Source organism: Calidris pugnax, unplaced genomic scaffold (genome assembly GCF_001431845.1).
Source record: "Calidris pugnax isolate Ruff unplaced genomic scaffold, ASM143184v1 scaffold795, whole genome shotgun sequence".
NCBI lineage: Eukaryota > Metazoa > Chordata > Aves > Charadriiformes > Scolopacidae > Calidris > Calidris pugnax.
In genome coordinates, this window is record NW_015091464.1 from 18,309 (window position 1) to 37,465 (window position 19,157).

At 43.5% G+C, this 19,157-nt stretch overlaps 1 protein-coding gene and 2 long non-coding RNA genes across 13 annotated transcripts in view; 2 read left to right on the forward strand and 1 right to left on the reverse strand.

Moving 5' to 3' along the window:
- The first annotated feature begins 4,467 nt into the window (after positions 1 to 4,467).
- On the forward strand, positions 4,468 to 9,151 carry LOC106899753. Its single transcript, XR_001414075.1, has 3 exons — positions 4,468 to 4,573; positions 4,673 to 4,730; positions 8,734 to 9,151. It is a non-coding gene; the product is annotated as an uncharacterized LOC106899753 (long non-coding RNA).
- Positions 9,152 to 12,729: 3,578 nt separating this feature from the next.
- LOC106899752 lies at positions 12,730 to 15,114 on the forward strand. Its single transcript, XR_001414074.1, has 2 exons — positions 12,730 to 12,937; positions 14,572 to 15,114. It is a non-coding gene; the product is annotated as an uncharacterized LOC106899752 (long non-coding RNA).
- Positions 15,115 to 17,171: 2,057 nt separating this feature from the next.
- ALPK2 (alpha kinase 2) overlaps positions 17,172 to 19,157 on the reverse strand; it is a 33,635-nt gene continuing 31,649 nt past the window's right edge. For all 11 annotated transcript variants that reach the window (XM_014961652.1, XM_014961655.1, XM_014961653.1 and 8 more), the window contains one exon: positions 17,172 to 19,021. In XM_014961652.1, coding sequence (XP_014817138.1) covers positions 18,787 to 19,021 — 235 coding nt within the window. In that variant the 3' untranslated portion in view covers positions 17,172 to 18,786. The remainder of the gene's footprint in view (positions 19,022 to 19,157) is intronic.

Consider the following 19,157-nt stretch of genomic DNA (forward strand, 5'->3'; position numbering starts at 1 on the left):
TTTCCCTTCTTTTATAAAGGATTTTGTTATTTGATAGTGAGGTAGAAAACAGCTCCCTGTCTCTTCTTTCTGCCTTTTATTTCTAACTACAGTACCGACCCTAATACTAGAGTCTGCAGATCACCCAGCATTCAGGGGAATGAAGCCCCAGGCTAGGGAGGCAGGTAGTGTTTCACCATAAGGAAGCCACCCAAGACAAATCACAGCGTTCCTCAGAAGCCTAGAGGTGACACTGGCTCCCCTTGGCTCGCTGAGGGCAGGGGCACTGTACCAGAAGAACAGGAACTGAACAGTTTAAGTGCAGGTGCAAAGCTCTGTGCTTATTTGCTGTGAACAGCTACACTTCAGCAGCGTCCGGCACAGAGAACAACTTCTAAGAACTCTACTAAGATAAAAAAACGCAACTACCTTTAGATGTTTTTGGACTCTGAATGCTCAGGATATTGGAGAAGCTGATGTACTGTTTGCCAAGAAAAGCTTTTATGGTGAACTGTCACCAGCATTGCATTTCCTTCAGTGGCTTTCAGGACATAAAGAAATTAATCAGTACTTAAATGCAGAGACAAACACTACAGAGAGTCAGCACTGATTCTCCTAAACTAGAAGTTTAGACCAGAATTTGAACCTCCCCCAGTGTGGATCCCTGATACCAACATTTTGCTTTCTATCTAACTTAGATGAAAAACAAATGAAAAAATCCCCCTGCTTCCCAAGGAGACCCCTCCTCCTTAGAGTTTGTACCAGTGCTTCAGCGTCCAGCCTCTCATATCTTGAATGCAGGAGCCAGAAAACTCAGATCAGATCCAGTTCCCAAGCCTCTGGCCTCTGATGCCTTTACAGAGCACAGCAAATCCCTGAACTGTGCTTTGGTGACACATACCCAATATATATTGTTAATTTTACCATAAACAGTTATAGATTTGTGAAGTATACCTTCGTCATTTCCATTTCTGCTTATTCTTACTGCAAAGTTACTATTTGTTGCATGGCAAACACAATCATCTAACAGCATCAGTTCAAGTAGGTTAGTTTTTAGGGTTTTTTTTTTTTTCTTTCTAGTGATAAAAGCATAGATTTTCACCACCAGTAGTTGCACAGAGGAGCAAGGACAGAGTCATGCTTGGCTCTGAGCAACACAGACTAGAACACTCCTTCCGACTTGCACGCTAAGATCCATTTTCTTTACATAACATTACACAGCTTTCACTTGGCTCTGCAAGACAGGAAAGGGACGAAGAAACCACCCTACATCCACTCCTGAACTTATTTTAGCTCTTGTTCTCAAAGTCCGAACACATCGCATCCCTTACGCTTGCTCCTTCGTTCACGGGACAAGTAACTATCAAAACCAAGCCTATCACTAATATCTAAACTCACAGAAGAAAAAAAAAAAAAAAAAAAGAATGGACAAAAGGAATTCAAAGGGCACTGACATTCACCACAGTTCAGGAAGTGACAGTTTGATCTACCACAACTCCTATGGAAAAATTTCTGGTATGGACTCCTTGCATCTTTTGCCCAGAAAGAAACCAGGCAACATAAGAGAGCAACTGGGGTGTGGGAAACGAAGGAAGAGCTAGTCAGGCTGCTACTCTAAGTCACAGCCCACATTGAGGTGCTGGGGAAACAACCACAATCTTCAGGGGATTCAGAGGGCTTTCTACGCCTCCTGCACACACAAACAAGTGTCACCTAAGAACATCCAAAACATTTTAAAACTTAAGAATATCTAACACCACAGAATACCAGCATGAGTGGCATTTAACAGAGGCTGTCACAGCAACTTTACGTTAACATGCAGAAAGAACTGTTACCAGGTTTTCCTCTTGGGCTGTTAAAAAAAAAAAAATATGCCTTTTTTGGTTTTTGCCTCTAAGGCCAATGTATGGTATGAATACATATGTGTATACACCTTTTATCTGTGCCACTGGCATCTGTTTAAATAGCTTTGTTTGAGCACATCTGTCCATACCCTGAAGGACAGGAGTCCAAGGACCAAACAGTCAGTTCATCTGCCGAGCACCTTGTTTGTTCCTGGCTATCAGTTTCCATTGGCAGAACAAAAAGGAGGGCAGGAGGGTAACAACACCCAAAAAACTCAAGCCAGGGATCAAGCAAAACCTTTCACATTGTGAAGTGCGAGTTACATTCTAAAATACATTAAAAGGCCTTAGATCCTTAATAAACTCCTGGAGACAAAACTGACAACTGCTGCCTCCAGTTTTCTCTCCTACAGCTTGACATTAGGTTATGTGAAGGCTTCCCCTTTCACACACACCCCCAGCCTCAGTTCTTTAGGAATTTGTTAGATTTCTTGCAAATACAAACAGGCCCATATCAAGCAGATTTCTCTTCTCTGAATCCTCCACTGGCATCCTTCAGACTTGAGATGCATTATTTTTTCCATACAAAAGCCTTCCAGATCTTTCCCAGTACCATACTTCTTTTTTCTCCTGCTAACTTCTACACTTTATCTGTCAGACATGACACCTGAAAAAGTTTATATTTAAATTGTAACTGCATTTTTATGTACATACATTCATTCAGGAGCTATAGCTAAGAAGATCAAAGTCTTTAGATCTAAGCTGTCATACCACCCAAGCAAAGGATAAACCCTTCCCCTCCTCAAATCCCTGTGCCGAGCCTCACACCAGCCACACACTCATTCCACACTCCCTGTCAGCTCTGCCTGCCTTTGGGAAAGGGACCCATGGCCTCTCAGTTCAGAGTTTAATGAAGTGCTTTCATTCTTTCACACCTGACAGAACAGAGACTTGGGTTTTGAGAGTACAGATGTATTAGCAGCCTTCAAAATTCTCTGCGCTGCCTTCTTCTTCATGAAGCCACAAAAATAACCAGTGATGCACCCAGAAGAGAACAAACCCACAAACCAAACCCCACAGCCCACCATGGCAGACAGGCTGCTGGTGTGTTTGGAAGAAACCAAATCTCACTGTTTCCCTGGGCTTCTTCATCAAGTTCTCATTCACCTTTAACTGAAACTGTAAACACTGTATGAAAGAAACCATCATTTTCACTGCACACTCTTCAGATATTTTGGTCTTGTTGGATAATAGAGAACACATTGGCCAGTGCTATCTGCCCCCAAAACTGACCATTTTGTGGAACAAAGCACAATTCCTGGTCACCCAGGCCTTTTAGCCACTGCCCATTACTTCTCACAGACTTCCCAAAGATAGGTCTCTGCACCTGTTACACGCTGCAGAAAGCACCACTTGATTTGAGTTAGGCTGCTTTGACTGCAGCTCACCTGAGACTGACTGACAACGGATTGCCTGCGCCTGTGCCAGATTCTTTAAATAAATAAAGTAAACAAGGGGTTCTTAAAAAATGACCAACACTTATGGATCCCTAAGCCCTCAAAAGCAGTTTCTGAGGGGACATTGCTAACTAGGTCCCTGGGTGGCTTACAGTTTGCTCTCTTGAAGTCCAGGGTAGGAATCCTGCTGATCTTTTTTCTCATTTCATCAAAAATTTCAAACTACCATTTCATGATCACTGTGGTCAATAGATCCACCTGCCGTCACCCCTCCCACAAGTCCTTCTCTCCTCACAAACAAGTCTAGAGAGGCACCTTTCCTAGTCAGCTCATTAATTTCTTATGACAAGTAGTCATTTTAAACAAACTTAAGGAATTTCCCCAACTTGCTTGCCACAGCAGTACGGTACTTGTGCCTGGTTGAGCTACTCCTCATTCCTAAATTAAGATGGAACTTCATGTTCCACTAGCATTTAAGAATTGTGAAACAAACTGAATCTTGCTTCACAAACCACTTAGTTTCATGAATCACCGCAGAGCGTTTGTTCATTTACCTGGTTAAAACACAGCACTGGCTTACTGCTTACAGAGGCCTGATAAGAATGATTAATATTTAACATTCTCAAGTTCATGTATGTGAAATAGCTCCAAGCAGCTATCCATGAGAATATTGTACCGTAATTCACCAGTCACACTGGAAACACATGTGCATTTTCCTGACCAGAAGGCATATTTCCCAACACTAAACTGTAGGTTCCTCTCCACATCCGGGACCACACGGAGCACACCTCAGTTAGCACACTGTCACTCCGCTGAGAGCCCCAGTATGGCAGTTACAACCTCTCCTACCCCAGGGCAGCAAAGAGCAGCACTGCGCCCCTAAAACCCAACAGTCTCAAAGAGCTGTGACACGAGAACAGGCTCCCAGTGACCAAACCCTCTGACGGGTGCTCAAACCGCCACCCGTTTTTCTAGAGAACAGACCCTGCCAAATGCCACCCTGAAAACAAAGCCCTATCACAAGGGTAAACACCAGCCCAGGCTGCCGAGTCCCAGAGAAGTAACACCCGCAGTAAGAATCAAACCTAAGAGAAGGCCTGCGCCCGATACGTCTTGGAGTGAGTAATCTTTAACAGAGCCAGAGCACAGGGAAAGGGTCTGTCCTGACCCCAAGCAGCACACGCAGCCCAGGCTCTGGCACAGCAGGGACAAGTGCCACCTTTGTACGGTGCCATTCCTGCCACACAGAGCTAACGGCAGCTGCACACACAGACAGTGGGATAATGCTCTCGTGTAAGTTGGAAAAACAGCAGCTAATACCTGCAGGAAATAACCCACTTTCCACTGGGGATAAAGATTAAGATTTGTATATGCGATGTTTTGTTTTTCCAGTCATAATAAACTTCCTCAGAAGATAGACAAGTTTGCAGGAGTATTCTAGGAACAGCAGGTGAGTTCTAAATTTCATTTCATACAGAATTTATTCTACAAGCATAAAATTTTATCTTTTTTTAAATTCATAAACAGAAAGAATAATCTTTGAATCCCTGAAATCCCTTGAAAGTAAATAATGTTGAAGTGCCTGCAAATTGCATAGTTAAAGACTCTTCACTTAGACGTGAAAATAACTAGCTTTTACTTGATCTTTATATGAACTCAAGCCTATCTTCTATTTAATAAAAATAAAAATTAATTCTCTGAGATTACTAAAACAAGAATTGCATGTGTTGAATTGATTTCCAATACAAAAGAAAAATAAGAAGCGGTTGGAAATTGTTGTTTTATTTCAATGCCAGCAGAAAGTTTTAGCTTTTAAAGTAAAAATAAAAAAACCCAACCCAGAAAAACCAGGCATCTTCAGCTGAAGAAGACTCCTCTGAGACCAAACGTACATTTTAAAAAGTTCACGTGATGTAGAGAAAATCGTAGCTTTGTGTTCTAAGCAACAACAGTAAGATGATATCAAAGATTCAGCAAAAGAGGGGTCTCATATGGCATTATGGGGGCTATATGGTGGCTATGAAATATAATCCCTATAGGGACTATTATAGGCTAATCCAGCAGATACCTCGGTTCAAAAAAATACCAACTACTGAAACATCTTTACAGAATCCCCAAATAAAAAGGTTTTCAAGACATAGATACTTAAAGTAGGCATTTGTTGCAAACCAAACAGAACTTTCCTCCCTCCTCCCCAACTTCGTTTTTTTTCCCTTAAAAACAAGCCCCACCTCTTTCACAAGTGGGTCTTCATTTCTCCATTAAAAAAAAAATAAATTAATTTGACCAGAGAACTAGTTCCTCTTTCAAACAGCAATACCAATACAATGAGATATTAAGAAGTAATGCACAGAAAAAAGGACGTCTCAAGTTCATTTTTCTTTTAACTGTATACTGAGCACAACATTGTGTAACCTGGAAAACTAGTGAGGTCATGGCAACAGATTTGAAAACCAGGCGATCTGCATGGATACGTGATTATATAGGCAGCTAACTCCTATTATTTGCATCCAGTTCCTAATAGCTTAAAAAAAAAAAGCTAGGTGTTTTTCAAGAGCTCACGCATTCACTCACTCATCTCCCCTCCCCACCCAACAAAACAACGAGAAACTGCCTTTTTACTCTGAGCTCAAGCTTCTTCTTTTGAAACCAAGCCCACATTTGCCCAGAGTCACATATATCAATGGTGTGTTATAGGAATATACACAAGGAACAGTTGTATTATTGAATGTTTTTGTTCTCATAGCAGATATTTCACGGTGAGGTAGAAGAAAGAATGTTCTTTATTCTCAAACACGAGCAAAAGTGTGCCCTGAAGCTTTGTTGAGAACACTCACTGAGAAAAAAAACTTAGAAGATTCCAGAGTTGTAGGGCATTACACTAAAAGAGTATTTGCACATGCTACCATCCATTGCCCACTGGAGAGGGTAACAAGCCCAGGAGGTTAAACATGGCACCTTTAACACTGCCCTGGCAGACAAGTCTCGGGATCCACAACGTACCATGCCATAGCTCAGGACTTCAAGTGGGCCCTGCCATTTGTTATGGCTCTGCTCTGCCTCCGTGAGGTGACGCACCCCTAAATACTGCTCTTCAAAACACTGCATGGGCTGAATAACTCCTCAGCAAAACTCAGCTAAATCGAGCCTCTTCCTGGGCTTCACAACATACCAGACCACATTTTGACTAACCATCCCTTTGATACCTGCACGAGACCTGGCATTCTGTAGCTACCCTCCAACCTTTACATGGAAGGTCTCCAGTCAGGGAGGACTCACAATCAATCACAGAATCATTTAGTTTAGAAGAGACCTTTAAGATCATTGAGTCCAGCAAGGGAGAAGATGACCTCTTGTCTCAGCTACTGGGACTCCAGTGTCAACACTCCTGTTTCACATGCACTTAAGTTCTACCAATGCACATGCTGCAGATGCCAGCGTAAGCACCAAACAGCTATTTAGTAAGGCCTAGACCTTCTAAATTGCTGGGCCATGAATGCCTTAGCCTAGTCCATCACGCTATCTTTGGGGCTGCACGTCAGCAAAACATCACCCAGGTAACTTCCATCCAGGACACAAACCCCACAGAGGCGGCAGGGACCTGGGCACCATCACGCTGCCAGAGACCAAGATGCCAGGCCACCTCCAATTCCATTAACTACACAGGGACAGCACGAAGACGGGGAGGCAGGGGGGCACAAGTTTCCTCATTTCTCATTCCCTAACAGGCATCAAATCTAACATACACCAAGGGAACCACACCTTCTGTTTTAATTAGCAAGCACCAGAACCTTGGTACCAGAACCCCATTACAATCAAAGATTAGAAGTTACTTACCTGTCAGCTGTAAGCTCCCTCACTCCAGCCCAGTCAGTCCAGAAGAGCAGCCTCAAGAACTCCAGAGCCAGTACTATCAGTACATTGAACACTCCATGCCATAGGCAAGCTTCTCTGGTTTAGGAGAGACTGCTCTGAACACCCAGCCACACCAAGTACCAAGTAATTTACAGATTCAAAATTCCCTAGGGAAGGCCCCTGAGCCACCCTCACACCTGTTCTTAATGATGGCTTCCTAATTACCTATTTGTCTAAACACCCGTGTAACACCCAAACCCTGTTTCTGCAGCCTCTAAAGCAGATTAATAATTCCTCTTTCAATACTTTTGTTAACTAACATTGCAATTCTCAGTATCAGGCCAGAAATTGCCACTGCTTGATTTTACTTTGAGCTCACGATCCATATTTCACTCACCTGTTGTTTCTGCATGCCGCTTAACTGCTCCTAGCTGTCTCTGGCCACTTCACACATGCCAGAGCCATTCGGGTTTCCAAGGGGCAATCAGCTTCTGCTTACTGAGATAAAATCCTTTCCATAGCATTAACAAATTAATGTTTCTTGGCAAAAGAGGGAGAGAGCTCTTTTACAGGACCAGCTTCCTGCCATTTTTCACTGCTTTAGTCCTCTTTTTCTTTTCACTGTAGAAATCTTTTACCACACGATGAGACCTGGGAATGCCTAATGCTCAGCACCTGTGTCAGTCTGAGCAAATAAAGACCAGCTGCACCTGAGGAGCCCATGCCCTTCCTGCAGACACTGTCTGTTGTCAGGAGCAGCAATTGCCCATGGAGACAGACTAGAAACAACAGGTTTATTTTCTCTGAGGTCTTAAAATCACACTTTTGTGAAAAATACTTTAGTTTAGCAGAGCTATAGCATCTATGACTGGAATAGCCATGTGAAATTCAATTTCATGCTGCAGAGGCTAGTAAATGAGTTAGTAAATATCTGATAGACTAAAAATGATACCTGTATAAAGTTTACATTTAGTGAGGAAAGTATCTGCAATGTCACATAAAACACTTGATGACTATTTTTTTAATTTTACTTTATCAGTACTCTTTATCTCCAAAACATTGATACTATAGCCACCTTATTTTTCTGTTTAATTGGAGGAAAAAGTCAGAAGAATCTAGAAAAGAAAAAAAATTGCCCCATCCTACCAAACTGTATTTAAGTGGCCTTATCTTGGCTGCTTCTTGTTTTTTACTTCATGCGCTTTTAGTATAGATGCCAGTGTAGGGAGTTCTATTTCCAGTCACCATTTGGCCGGAGCCACGGAAGAATAGGTTAAAGTTGCAACATTGAGTTAGAAAGACATTGTCTATGTGATTTTTCAAGAGGCCAAACAAATTTTTAACTCTGCAATTTTTATCAAAAGAGCAAAAACAATTAAAAGTGTGTGAAAGTCTATAAAGAACCCTTTCAATTATGCAAGCTGAAAGGTTTCACCTGAAGTGCAAGAGGCAGCAGGGGAACAGCAAACTGTGACTCTAAAACAAACTTCATCAATGACTGAGGAGTTTAAATAAATAATGATTAATTATAGTTGGTTACAGCAAGCAGAAGGTACTGAGCACCCTTTCCACCCTACTTCCAATGTTTTTTACCACAGACTTTTCACTAACCGCTTCAGAGCTGGGCGCTGGAGTTGAATTCACCTGTGCAATGTTTCATCCCCACAACCGGGCTGACTATTCCTTCCAGAAAGAGACATTTTTGTTCTGAGTGCCCGGGCCAAGCTAGCACCTCACCACAGCCTCTCCTCCCAGCACACACACCAGCGGGCACCAGTGAGCCCAAACTGCCTGAGGTAAGATGGCGCCCAAGGGAACCAAGATGGCGCCTAAGGGAACCAAGATGGCGCCCATCTCCTCAGCCCTGCACCTTCTAGAAGGTTCTGCTGCCCCAGCCCCACCTTGCCCCAGCAGCGCTCCTGTCCCTAAGGCAGGGGGTCTTGGCTGAGGTGACCCTGCCCTTCACAGAGCCTCTGCCCCACAAGTATGTGGTGCTTCGTGTCTTTTTTGAGGTGGTTAGACATGATTAATAGCTTTCAGGCCACTAAAATCTCCTGAAAGATATTAATTACATTGATCTGTATACCAGAGAAGGCAGCAAATGCTGAGTGGGTTTGTCTTTCCTGAGGTAGGTGGTACAGGCCACTGCCGAGCAAAGGTTTGATTCACTATGGCGGTTCCTGAAGATAATAATCCCACTGGAATTTGGACTCCAAAATGATTGTCTTGAAATGACTAGCCTTTATTTACTGTTCTAAGATTAACTGTTGTGTATCCCACGTGTGTGGTGTGTCAGAACCCAGTGTGGTGTGGGGAGGCTGGAGTCATGGGACACAGAGAGGTTGTGACACACACTTCTCTGGTCACAGAACCATTTATGGCACATGGGCTGAATTCCATGCATTTAATGGCTGCCAGACAAAGAGAAATCACTCCACAGCAGCATAGTGAGCTGATACTGACTCAAATTCAGGAAAATACTGTATATCATGTGGGGCCGGTCAGGTTTATGACTGCCCCTTGTCACTTGTGGCTGGCTGGATGTGGAAAGGGCAGCCTGTCAACCTCCTGGTAAACATAGGAAGGAAGGGAAGCTACAAAAATCTTATGTTCTTTGCAAATGTCCATTACTAAGTAGTTTATTTTGCTGTGGTTTGGGATTTATAGGATTAATGTTTTGCCTGAAAAGCGCAGGCTGCAGCAGTGGCTGCCAGGAAAAAGGGAGCTCTGTGCCTTCGACAACCATCGATGGACGGCTGATTTCTCAGTTAATGGAGACAGGATGGCCCAGCTGGGCAAAAGGCTTGGAGCTAAGGAGCCGGATAACAGAGTCTGCAGAGGGAGCAGTTTTCTTGGGGGGCGGGGAGTTTTCCCCTAGGGACAGGTAAATAAACAGAAGTTTTGTCTGTTAGCCATCTGCTTACATCAAAGTTGCTTAAAGTCTATCCACAAGTATTTTGCTGGGGAAACAGAAATTTCACGGACGGTACATTGCTAGTCAGACTTTACACCCTTAATCTGAAGATAATCCTCAACCCGAATTCCTTGTGTGGGATGGTGAATTGTTATGCGAATGCCAGGATGATCTAGAACTGATGTAACGAGTTTGATGATTGGGAAACTCAAATCAATTTCGTTTACTGAGCCCCAGCAGAAATCAGAAGAGATCATGGTTTCCAGGTTAAATACCTTTGCTCTACTTTATACTGCTCAAAGTTAATCTTTCTCTATCTAGTAGTCAGAATGACCAGAACAGGTAATCTTTAACCACTAGCCATTGACTTACAAGGGTCACAACATTTTCCCTCTGTGATCTAAGCTGTCCTAGCACTACATATGCCTCACCTTTGTCTATTATATTCATTATATTCTCTGTGGTATTTTTCTTTTCATACAAAGGTCAGACTACAGTGATTTTCAGTGTAGAAAAAAAAATAAAAAAAGAATAAGAACTGATTCATGCGAGTCTCTTCCACATCATGTAAATGAACCCTGATTTGAAAGTCTTCAGTTTGAACTGAATGGTGCAACTGGCTTTTGAAATCTATTCTAAATAAACAAAGTAATTGTGGGTCCTTTCAAACAGGCTTCCTAAGTGAGCTTTGTTGAATACGTGATGTATTTATGATCCAAATTAACCAGCTGCAAAAAAGGTTTCTATCCACCACAGTGGAAACACAAAACAGAGTGATTCGGGTTGGAAGGGACCATTGGAGATCACAGGATTCATTTCTCTGCTCTGAGCACCACCAAGTTCAAAGTTGGATAATTTTGCCTGGGGTCATACCTACTTATTTGCAGGGAAGAATCTGGCCCGCAGCTGAATGTGCAATCTGTATTGCATTATTTGTCCCTGCGTCACCTTTACTAACATTTAAACAAACCAGTTCCTTTTTTTTTTTTTTCAGGAATTTCCAAATAATCTGGCATTTAATTTCAAAGAACGGGACCCAAACCAGTCTGCAAGAGTAACGAATGTTGCAATGCTGTTTCAGGCTCCCACAGTAGCTCTGCTCCCTGTGTAGTGGCAGCACAGAGTGCCATTTTGAGGAAAACACCTTTTTTCTTCCAGAAACACAACCCCAGAAACACCAAGTAAGTGGTGTTTCCTCTGTGAGAAGTAAAAATAGCACATTTTAATCACTCTCTGCTGGCTTTGGACAACATGTGGCATTTTGGTTTTTTTTTAAATTGAGGGGTTTTGCCCCCTTTTTATGATTAAGCAAATTGTTGGACATCTTCTCTAGATTTAGCATTTTAGGAAACAGAAGGAGCTAGTTCTTCCCATGATAAAATTTGCAGTCCAAATACAAGACAACATGAAAGGAGGAAAGGCACTCCATATATGGGTAAAGATGAGGGTGCTCTGGTGGCTTTGTAGTGGAGGGGTTTTTCCATTACACAGTATTACATTATGCATATATTATATTATATATTTGAATCAGTTATGTGCAGGACCCTTCTGACACAGGAAGAGCTCGCACCTACTGGCCCGTTCCGTCTCCCTCTGGCAGTGGGGAGGGACGGTATCTGAGCAGGGACAGAAGGTGCATTTGTGTTCTACCAAGGTCTAGTTCTGCTACAGTTGGAAAGGAAGGAGAAGGCAAGATACAGAATTTCTTTCCAGATCTGATTTTGCAGTGGTTTTCTGCTGCCGGATGGACACATCCAGCCAAAACCAGTAAAGTGACCTGGTTCCTCACTTTTGTGAGACATTATATTGAAAACTTTGCTTTAAAAAAAACCCAGAACATTACTTTTACTTAGGACTGTTACGAAGTATTTGTGTTCTAATGGAAGTAAGCAATGAAACAGTAATTAGTTAACTATCAGGAAGGTTATCATACTGAAGGTGTGCTTTTAGTTCATGTTTAGAGAAATCTCAGGTTCAAATCCCATACTAGCCTTCACAAAAAATGTGGAATTTATCATGCCCTAAATCTGGGGGTTTATGCAATGGTCTAGTTATTGGTTATCTGGATGAGGTTCTGAAATCACAGAATCACAGAATCTTCATGGTTGGAAAGGACCTTCGAGATCATCAAGTCCAACCAAATGCAGGTCTAATTCCTGGTTTTGCCATTAGTGTTCAGAAAGGCTCGACTAAGTCAGACATTTCCCCCCATCTCATAGGTGTGCTGGAAGGTAAAACCTATTAAAAATGTGACAGGATCTTTGAGAGTTCTGGAAATTCCTGTGCAGAAAAGACAGCAAATCAAAATTAAAAAATGAAAAAAAAAAGATTGGTAAGACCCAGCGAAGGACAGGAAGATTAGCACTGTGATCTGAGGAACTGATGAGATCAGTTGCACTGGAAAAAGTAAGCAATTAATATGAAGACAGAGTAAATGCTCTTTGTCTCAGGGTTAAGCAAAACAGGCAGATGAAAAAACTCTGTATTTTGCACTTTCCCCTACCCACATACGCTCTCTCTGAAGGGACAGAGAAAATTGAGATTTCAGGGCATTTTTTCTGTTTCTTAGTCTGTTTGACTAAGGGTGACTCTGGCTCCGTGCAGTGAGGGCCATCTCCCTCCCCCAGATCAATATTTTAATATGACTTATCAGAAAGAGAGTGAATTGTTTACTTTAAAACCTCAGGATCCCATAAATGGCGAGGGAAAGGTGTCCACTGGAAAGAGAGGCTTCCAAGAGCTGGCCACTGCTGGGGACTCATACCAGGAAACCAAGACCTCCAAAGATCCAAATGCAGTGATACTCAGCAAAACGTGATGCAAGAGAAGCTCCGTTCTGAGAAGTCCCAGCGACACACTGGAGCATCCTCTGGCTGTTGTGTCCAATGGTAAGTGCCTCCCTGCACTTGATTCATGGGAGGGAAAGGAAATGCTAAAACGTACTAACGAAAATAAAATAGAGCAGGTGAATTCTGAATATGAAGAACTTCAGCACACCAAAATATCCACAAATGCCTGGGGCCTGTCTGTGTAATTTAACAGGTTTTAGTGTCTTCTACATAGATCTCTGCCTGCACTTTTAAAGAGGTGAGGATTTATCCATGTCAGTGGGCAAGCCACCCTAAAAATATAGTCTTTAAAAAATGAATAATGTTAAAAATTTTAAGAATAATGTTAAACCCAAGAATGTTAATGTTAAAAAACCAGAGTGGCAGGGAAGCTGCCAGTAAGTGGGGTCAGACTTCACCAGGGCTACAGGAATGTTTCCAAGTCTGGATATACAAAAAGTCAGGGTGTGTGATCCATCAAGGTACTTCTTTAAGAACCCTCTTGTTCTTCACAATGATCTTCTCAACTAGAACATTCCAATAATATTCTTTATACAAATGTCTAGCAGAAGAGAAGCAAAAAGTGTGTGTTTTTTTCTCTGATGTTTATACTTTACTTTCTCCCTGTACTGCCCGGTAACTTTCACCTTGTCTGGGTTTTTTTTTCTCCGTTGCAATACTAAAAACTAGAATTTTTCTCTCTTTCATTACCTTTTGTCTGGGAAATATTGCTGTTGAGTTGCCAGAAGCTTCCATGTATTTGTGGAGCTCTGAAACTGCCTGTTTGGAGCTGCATCACTTGCCTGGCTCTCTGCTGTCAGATACATTTCCCAGTGAATCCCGAGGCACTTCTGCCGGGGCCCTGCTGTCTTTGCACGGCATCTGCCATCAATTCTCAGACTCATCCTCAGAGAGCTTAATTAGAGTAGGAGCTGGCCTGACCTTTCTCCTCTGCTGCAGGGAGAAACCTGGGTAAAACGTCTATGAGGAAAGGCAAGGGGGAAAAAAACTAATATTGTGATGAATTAGAAAGCAATGTACAGTATTATGTTCCTTTGGCACGTGCTTCTCATTATCACCTATAGGCACAGTTGTTAAAGACAGCCTCGTGGACCTCGGGTCTACAACTGCCAGCTGCATCCCAGCTAGAGAGAATACCTCCTGGGTGTGACGGCCTATTTTTTACCTCGGTGCTATCTGGAAGCACAGGGTGTGCTGCAGCGCCCTGCATTCTCTTACAGATTATTTACCGAGCTCAAAAAAAGAGAGACAGACAGCACAAAGCATTATAGCAAAGGCATTCCATCCTCATCCCTTGGTACTAAGAGACAACTCCACCTCACCTGTAGCATCGTGACTCCTCAGGACTCACACAGCTCCATAAAGTCAGGTGCTTACTCTGAGCTGTCTCCACAGACAAAAGAAAGGGACAGGTCCCTGCAGAGTGATTCAAAGATCTGTCTCTTAGGAGAGGACTGACACTTTCTCCAGGTGCTCATCCATCTCCTTTGGACAGGAGCTTAAAGCTACTTAAAGGCCTGCTTAAAGCTACTGAGCTTTTAGACTGCTACAGCTAATTGACAAAATGTTCTCCTCAAAGAGGATGGGAATCCTGTCTCCCACTTCCCCAATGAGAATCCTGATGTACCATGTATAAATGTGCATAAACGTGGTCTTTGCTCTGTGTTTTGCAGATCCCTGCAGTCGCTGCACTGAAGCCTGTGATGTGTGTGTATTACTTCTTCCAGGGACCAATGACCCAGTGCTCCCAGAGCTGTGGAGTGTGACAATGGTGTTTGTGTCCAATCTATCAAACGCCATTATCACACTAAATAGCTACTGGTGGGCAAGGCATCAGCTCAGGAAAAGTGTGTGAGCTCTGGCAATACATTTTCCCACCCTGCTGAGGAATAAATAACCTTTTTACACCCTTTTTAGAGAGGATGACTCTGCTCTTCCTTTTATAGCAACCCCACCATAGTACTGGGAAACATATACTCTGCTACAGGCACTCCCAGATTCCCATGGTAAAGCACACGAGTCACCTTAATGAACCATCACTACAATGTCCTGGTTAGGAATGTGAATTTCAGTGACTACCTCTGGAAAACAAGGCCAGCTTGGGACTTTCCTCTAGGATTGACCATGACAATAGAATTCTGAAGTCAGTAAGCTGAGGTAGTGAAACTCTGCCTCTTATTTTGGCACCAAATTAAAACATATGTTTGGAACATTAATTGACTGAGATGCTCATGACATTTTTCAAACGGAACACTTTCCAAAATTCTGATAAAAAGCTACATTTTCAAACGTACTCAAGGTTCTTATTTCAAAAGGGTCAGAGGCAGCTGGTTTTCCCTGAGCAATGCAGTTCTAACCACAGACACTTCTTGAAAAAAGATCAACTTAAGCATTCTGTGCCTAGTATTTTGTGGATATGGACCAACACACTGAGATCCCTCAGGTGGTTTTGAAAAGCATTACCACTGGAACTCAGACTGTTTCTTAGAGCTTTTGACCTTTAAAGGTCCTCTCCAACCCAAACTACTCAATGATTCTACAAAAAACTGTGAAAGAACAGGGAGAATTATCAGTTTATCTATAGAGGACATCATCTAAAAACCCAATACCTATAGCCATTCGTGTGACTAATTACTTTTAAACAAGCAGAAACATCCCATAGAAGTTTTATTGACTCCATTCTTGAGTGTTTTATCATTGTTAGTCTGTGTAATAGAATTTAAATCACAAAGCGTTAGTGCTTCAGCCTGAACTACAGAGGTGCCCTGTGAAAAGCGTAACATTTTAAAATTGCCTCAGGACACAGTGCAATTCATTCATTCTGTGTCTGCTTGAAAATATTTATCAATATAATAATGCAAGTCCTAGCAGCAAGAAGTAACTTCTAAGTGCTCCTTTAAAAAATGGGTTCCAGTTTCTGCTTTGCTGATGTCTGTGCTGAGATCAGAAAACACGTGTATTTGACTTGCTCACAAACCCCAGGCCTTGGTTCCCTCTGCAAAAGGCAAAAAGCAGGCTTTGGCTCAGATTAAAACACTGTGAAAGAGGCAGCTGTATCTCCCGCTCAGCTCAGTGGGCTGGTAAATCCAGAGCTCAATGAGAACACTGCTCACCTCACTGATAATTAGTATTTCACTGCTTCGGATTTTGCAGACCCAGCCAACACGTACCAGTAACACAGGCACACTGAGGTAAAGCCATAGCTCTACAGGGAGATCTTCCCTCTGCCCCTGAAGTCAACTGAGATAGCTTTCAGGACCAAGCTTTCTTCTCCCAGCCCCATTTAGAATCATAGAATGGTTTGGGTTGGAAGGGACCTCAAAGATCATCGAGTTCCAACCCCCTGCCCTGGGCAGGGACACCTCCCACCAGACCAGGTTGCTCCAAGCCCCATCCAGCCTGGCCTTGAATGCTTCCAGGGATGGGGCATCCACGACTTCCCTGGGCAACCTGTTCCAGTGCCTCACCACCCTCACAGGAAAGAATTTCTTTCTAGTATCAAATCTAAATCTCCCCTCTTCCAATTTAAAACCATTGCCCCTTGTCCTTTCACTACACTTCCTGACAAAGTTCTTGGTCGAGACCTTTGTGTAAAGTTGAGTTTAGATGCACTCAGCTTTCATTCTTCTCAGACAGCCAGGAAATACCTCCCAATACAGGGTATATACATATTTCCTGTAACAGCAAGGGGAGGGTGGGTCGAGTGGCTAGTTATCGGCCTACACAGAACAGCAATTAATAGCAAAGTCTTCTTAAAAAAAATCTGACATGAAAATTTAGACATGGGCAGAAAACTGTCTGTAAGTCATCATTTCCCATCAGCTTCTGACGTGCCCACTGGAGCTCTGTGTCACCCTCAGACCATCCACATTTTAAACTCTTCATACTGTGACCCAGAAAGGACAGTAAGGACCTGAGGGTGTTTTGTCACCAGCACAGCCAAGGTGTTCCTGCAGAGTCCCTCCTGCCAGGCACGCGGACCAGAGGCAGACAGGCAGCTCGGCAAGCGTGAGAGAGCAGGGGGCAACAAGGCAACACCTAAAAGGCAAAGACTCTGTTCCCTATTCCCCTTCGATGCGGCAAAGAGCAATCCCGGGAGCACCACCACAGAGCCAGGCTCTAAAACCTGTCCAGATGGCTATCACCTGAGGTGATCAGTCAAGCCCTGTCCACTTTTGGCAGCTACTAATGTATAATTATTTCAGCGTAATTGCATGTGTAGCTGAACTCAAGGGCAACCACTGAATTTTAACACGATTACGTGACATGATTATAACTGAAGCTTTTTTTCTATTACAGAAAAGCGACTGCTTTAAACCAGTGTATTGCTAGTTTTTCCTGTTACCATCAGTTAAAATTTCCACTGACAGAAATTCAGGAATCGTGACTCCCACAGTGTTGCAATACATCAGCAACATAGTATGTCGTTAACAAACAAAATACATTCAATAAACCCCTGAGCAGTGGAAAATCATCCGTTTCAGCTGGGTGTGTGTCTATTTAACCCAAATGTGATGGTTTGTTATTATATAACACGAAACATCAACAGAACGAATTCTCTGAAGTGGTGGTGGGGGGTGAGTGTTGGTTTCCCAATACCCTGTCTCTTAGGAATCAGAAAGAGGGGAGATGGGAGAAAATTTCCTTCCCAAAGATGCTCCATGCCACTGTCACATGGTATTTCCTAAATGACCAGAAACTGTCTACTTCAGAAAGCTGGGGAACTGCTTTCCAGCTCCTACATGTCCAACAGGAGTACCTCAGGTGAAGTCAGGGTGGCCTGCAGACACCCACACATGCAGCACATGGACCAGGCAGTAGGGAGTAACCCCCAGGTGAAGCCCCAGCCTGGGGCTGAAATGGCTTCATCCGCCTGGCACAGAAGGGCTCCCACAGACGGGCACTGGTTCCTGGCACCCCTGGAATTCAGTGATGGCAGGGGGACAAGCAGCCTGACAGCGCCCAGGGTCTGTACCCTGGGGGGGTCTGCAGGCTGGGTTTTGGTGCTGGCCATCAGGTGCCTGCAATAAGCAACTCCACGCTACACGGAAAAGCCACTGTGCTTATTCCAGTTGGAAACGCTGGAGGGTACTGAAACACCCTCTGCATGCCATGGTGTATTTCAGATGGCTGTTTGGCAACAGGCAGACTCCAAAACCCCATCCTACAACAGGATAGGTGCAAGCACAACAGTACTGTGCCACGGGGTTAAGTGTAGGCACAAGGAAGCTCGCGTGGAGAGCAAAGAGAATCACACAAGCTGCCCATCTGCAAGCTGATGGCATCATTTTGTGGGACCTGAAAGATGGCAGCTAATTTTGTGGGGGCAGAAGACAGATATGCCCAATCATGAATAGCTTTGTCTTGTATTAAAAGACATGAAAGTGGGAGAAAAAGATACAAGAATAGGATTATAGTGGGATTACAATATGGAAAAATCTGGGAAAGAAAACAATTTCTCTATAGCAGCCTGAGCAACAAAACTGTGCAAAACTTTCACTAAGTGGCATCTGACATATATTGCTGTTCATGTAGCAGCTGAACCCAGAGGGTCACAGGCGCAGGCACATGGGAGGGGAGATGTTCTCCAGTGGCCCATGGTGCACCCTGTGTCCAAGACTCCAAACGTGCGGGCACCAATACAGAGAGGGGCTGTGAGACAATCCAGGCAGACGCGTTCGTTTGCCTCCGAAACCGTGGCCGGGTGTGAAATCTCAGGTACCAGGGCCAGAGAATCAGCTCCTTCCTTTGTCGCTGGCACCAGCACCAGGATGGCTTCAAAGTGATGTCACGAGGCAAAAGACTGAAGTTATCCCCCACCAGGTCATCGGTGTCTGTCACCAGTACAGATCTTCAGGAGAAGTTCGCACAGGATGGGACAGTGCAGCTCAGTGCTCGGAGGAAATGAAGCCTCGAGGGTCTCTGCCTTTCTTGGGCACTGCTTTCTTTAGCGTTGATGAGTTTGGTAGATTTTTGTTTTTCAGGGGTGTTGCTTTCCTCTGTTTCTGATGAGTGGTTCGGAGAGATTGCAGGCCCAGCATCTCACAGTACTTATTGCACTGGTGGAGGGCTCTGAACTGCTCAATGAAGGAAATCGAGCAGTTGCCTTTAAAACCTTTGTATCTGTAGCAACAAAGAAGAAAAAAAAGCCAAATGGGATTTCAAGATCCATTTTCAGCACGGAGAGGCAGAGCACGACTGTTCACTCACAAGCAACTTGAAAACATTGAGCAAGCCTCTTCCACCCACGCTGTTTCGA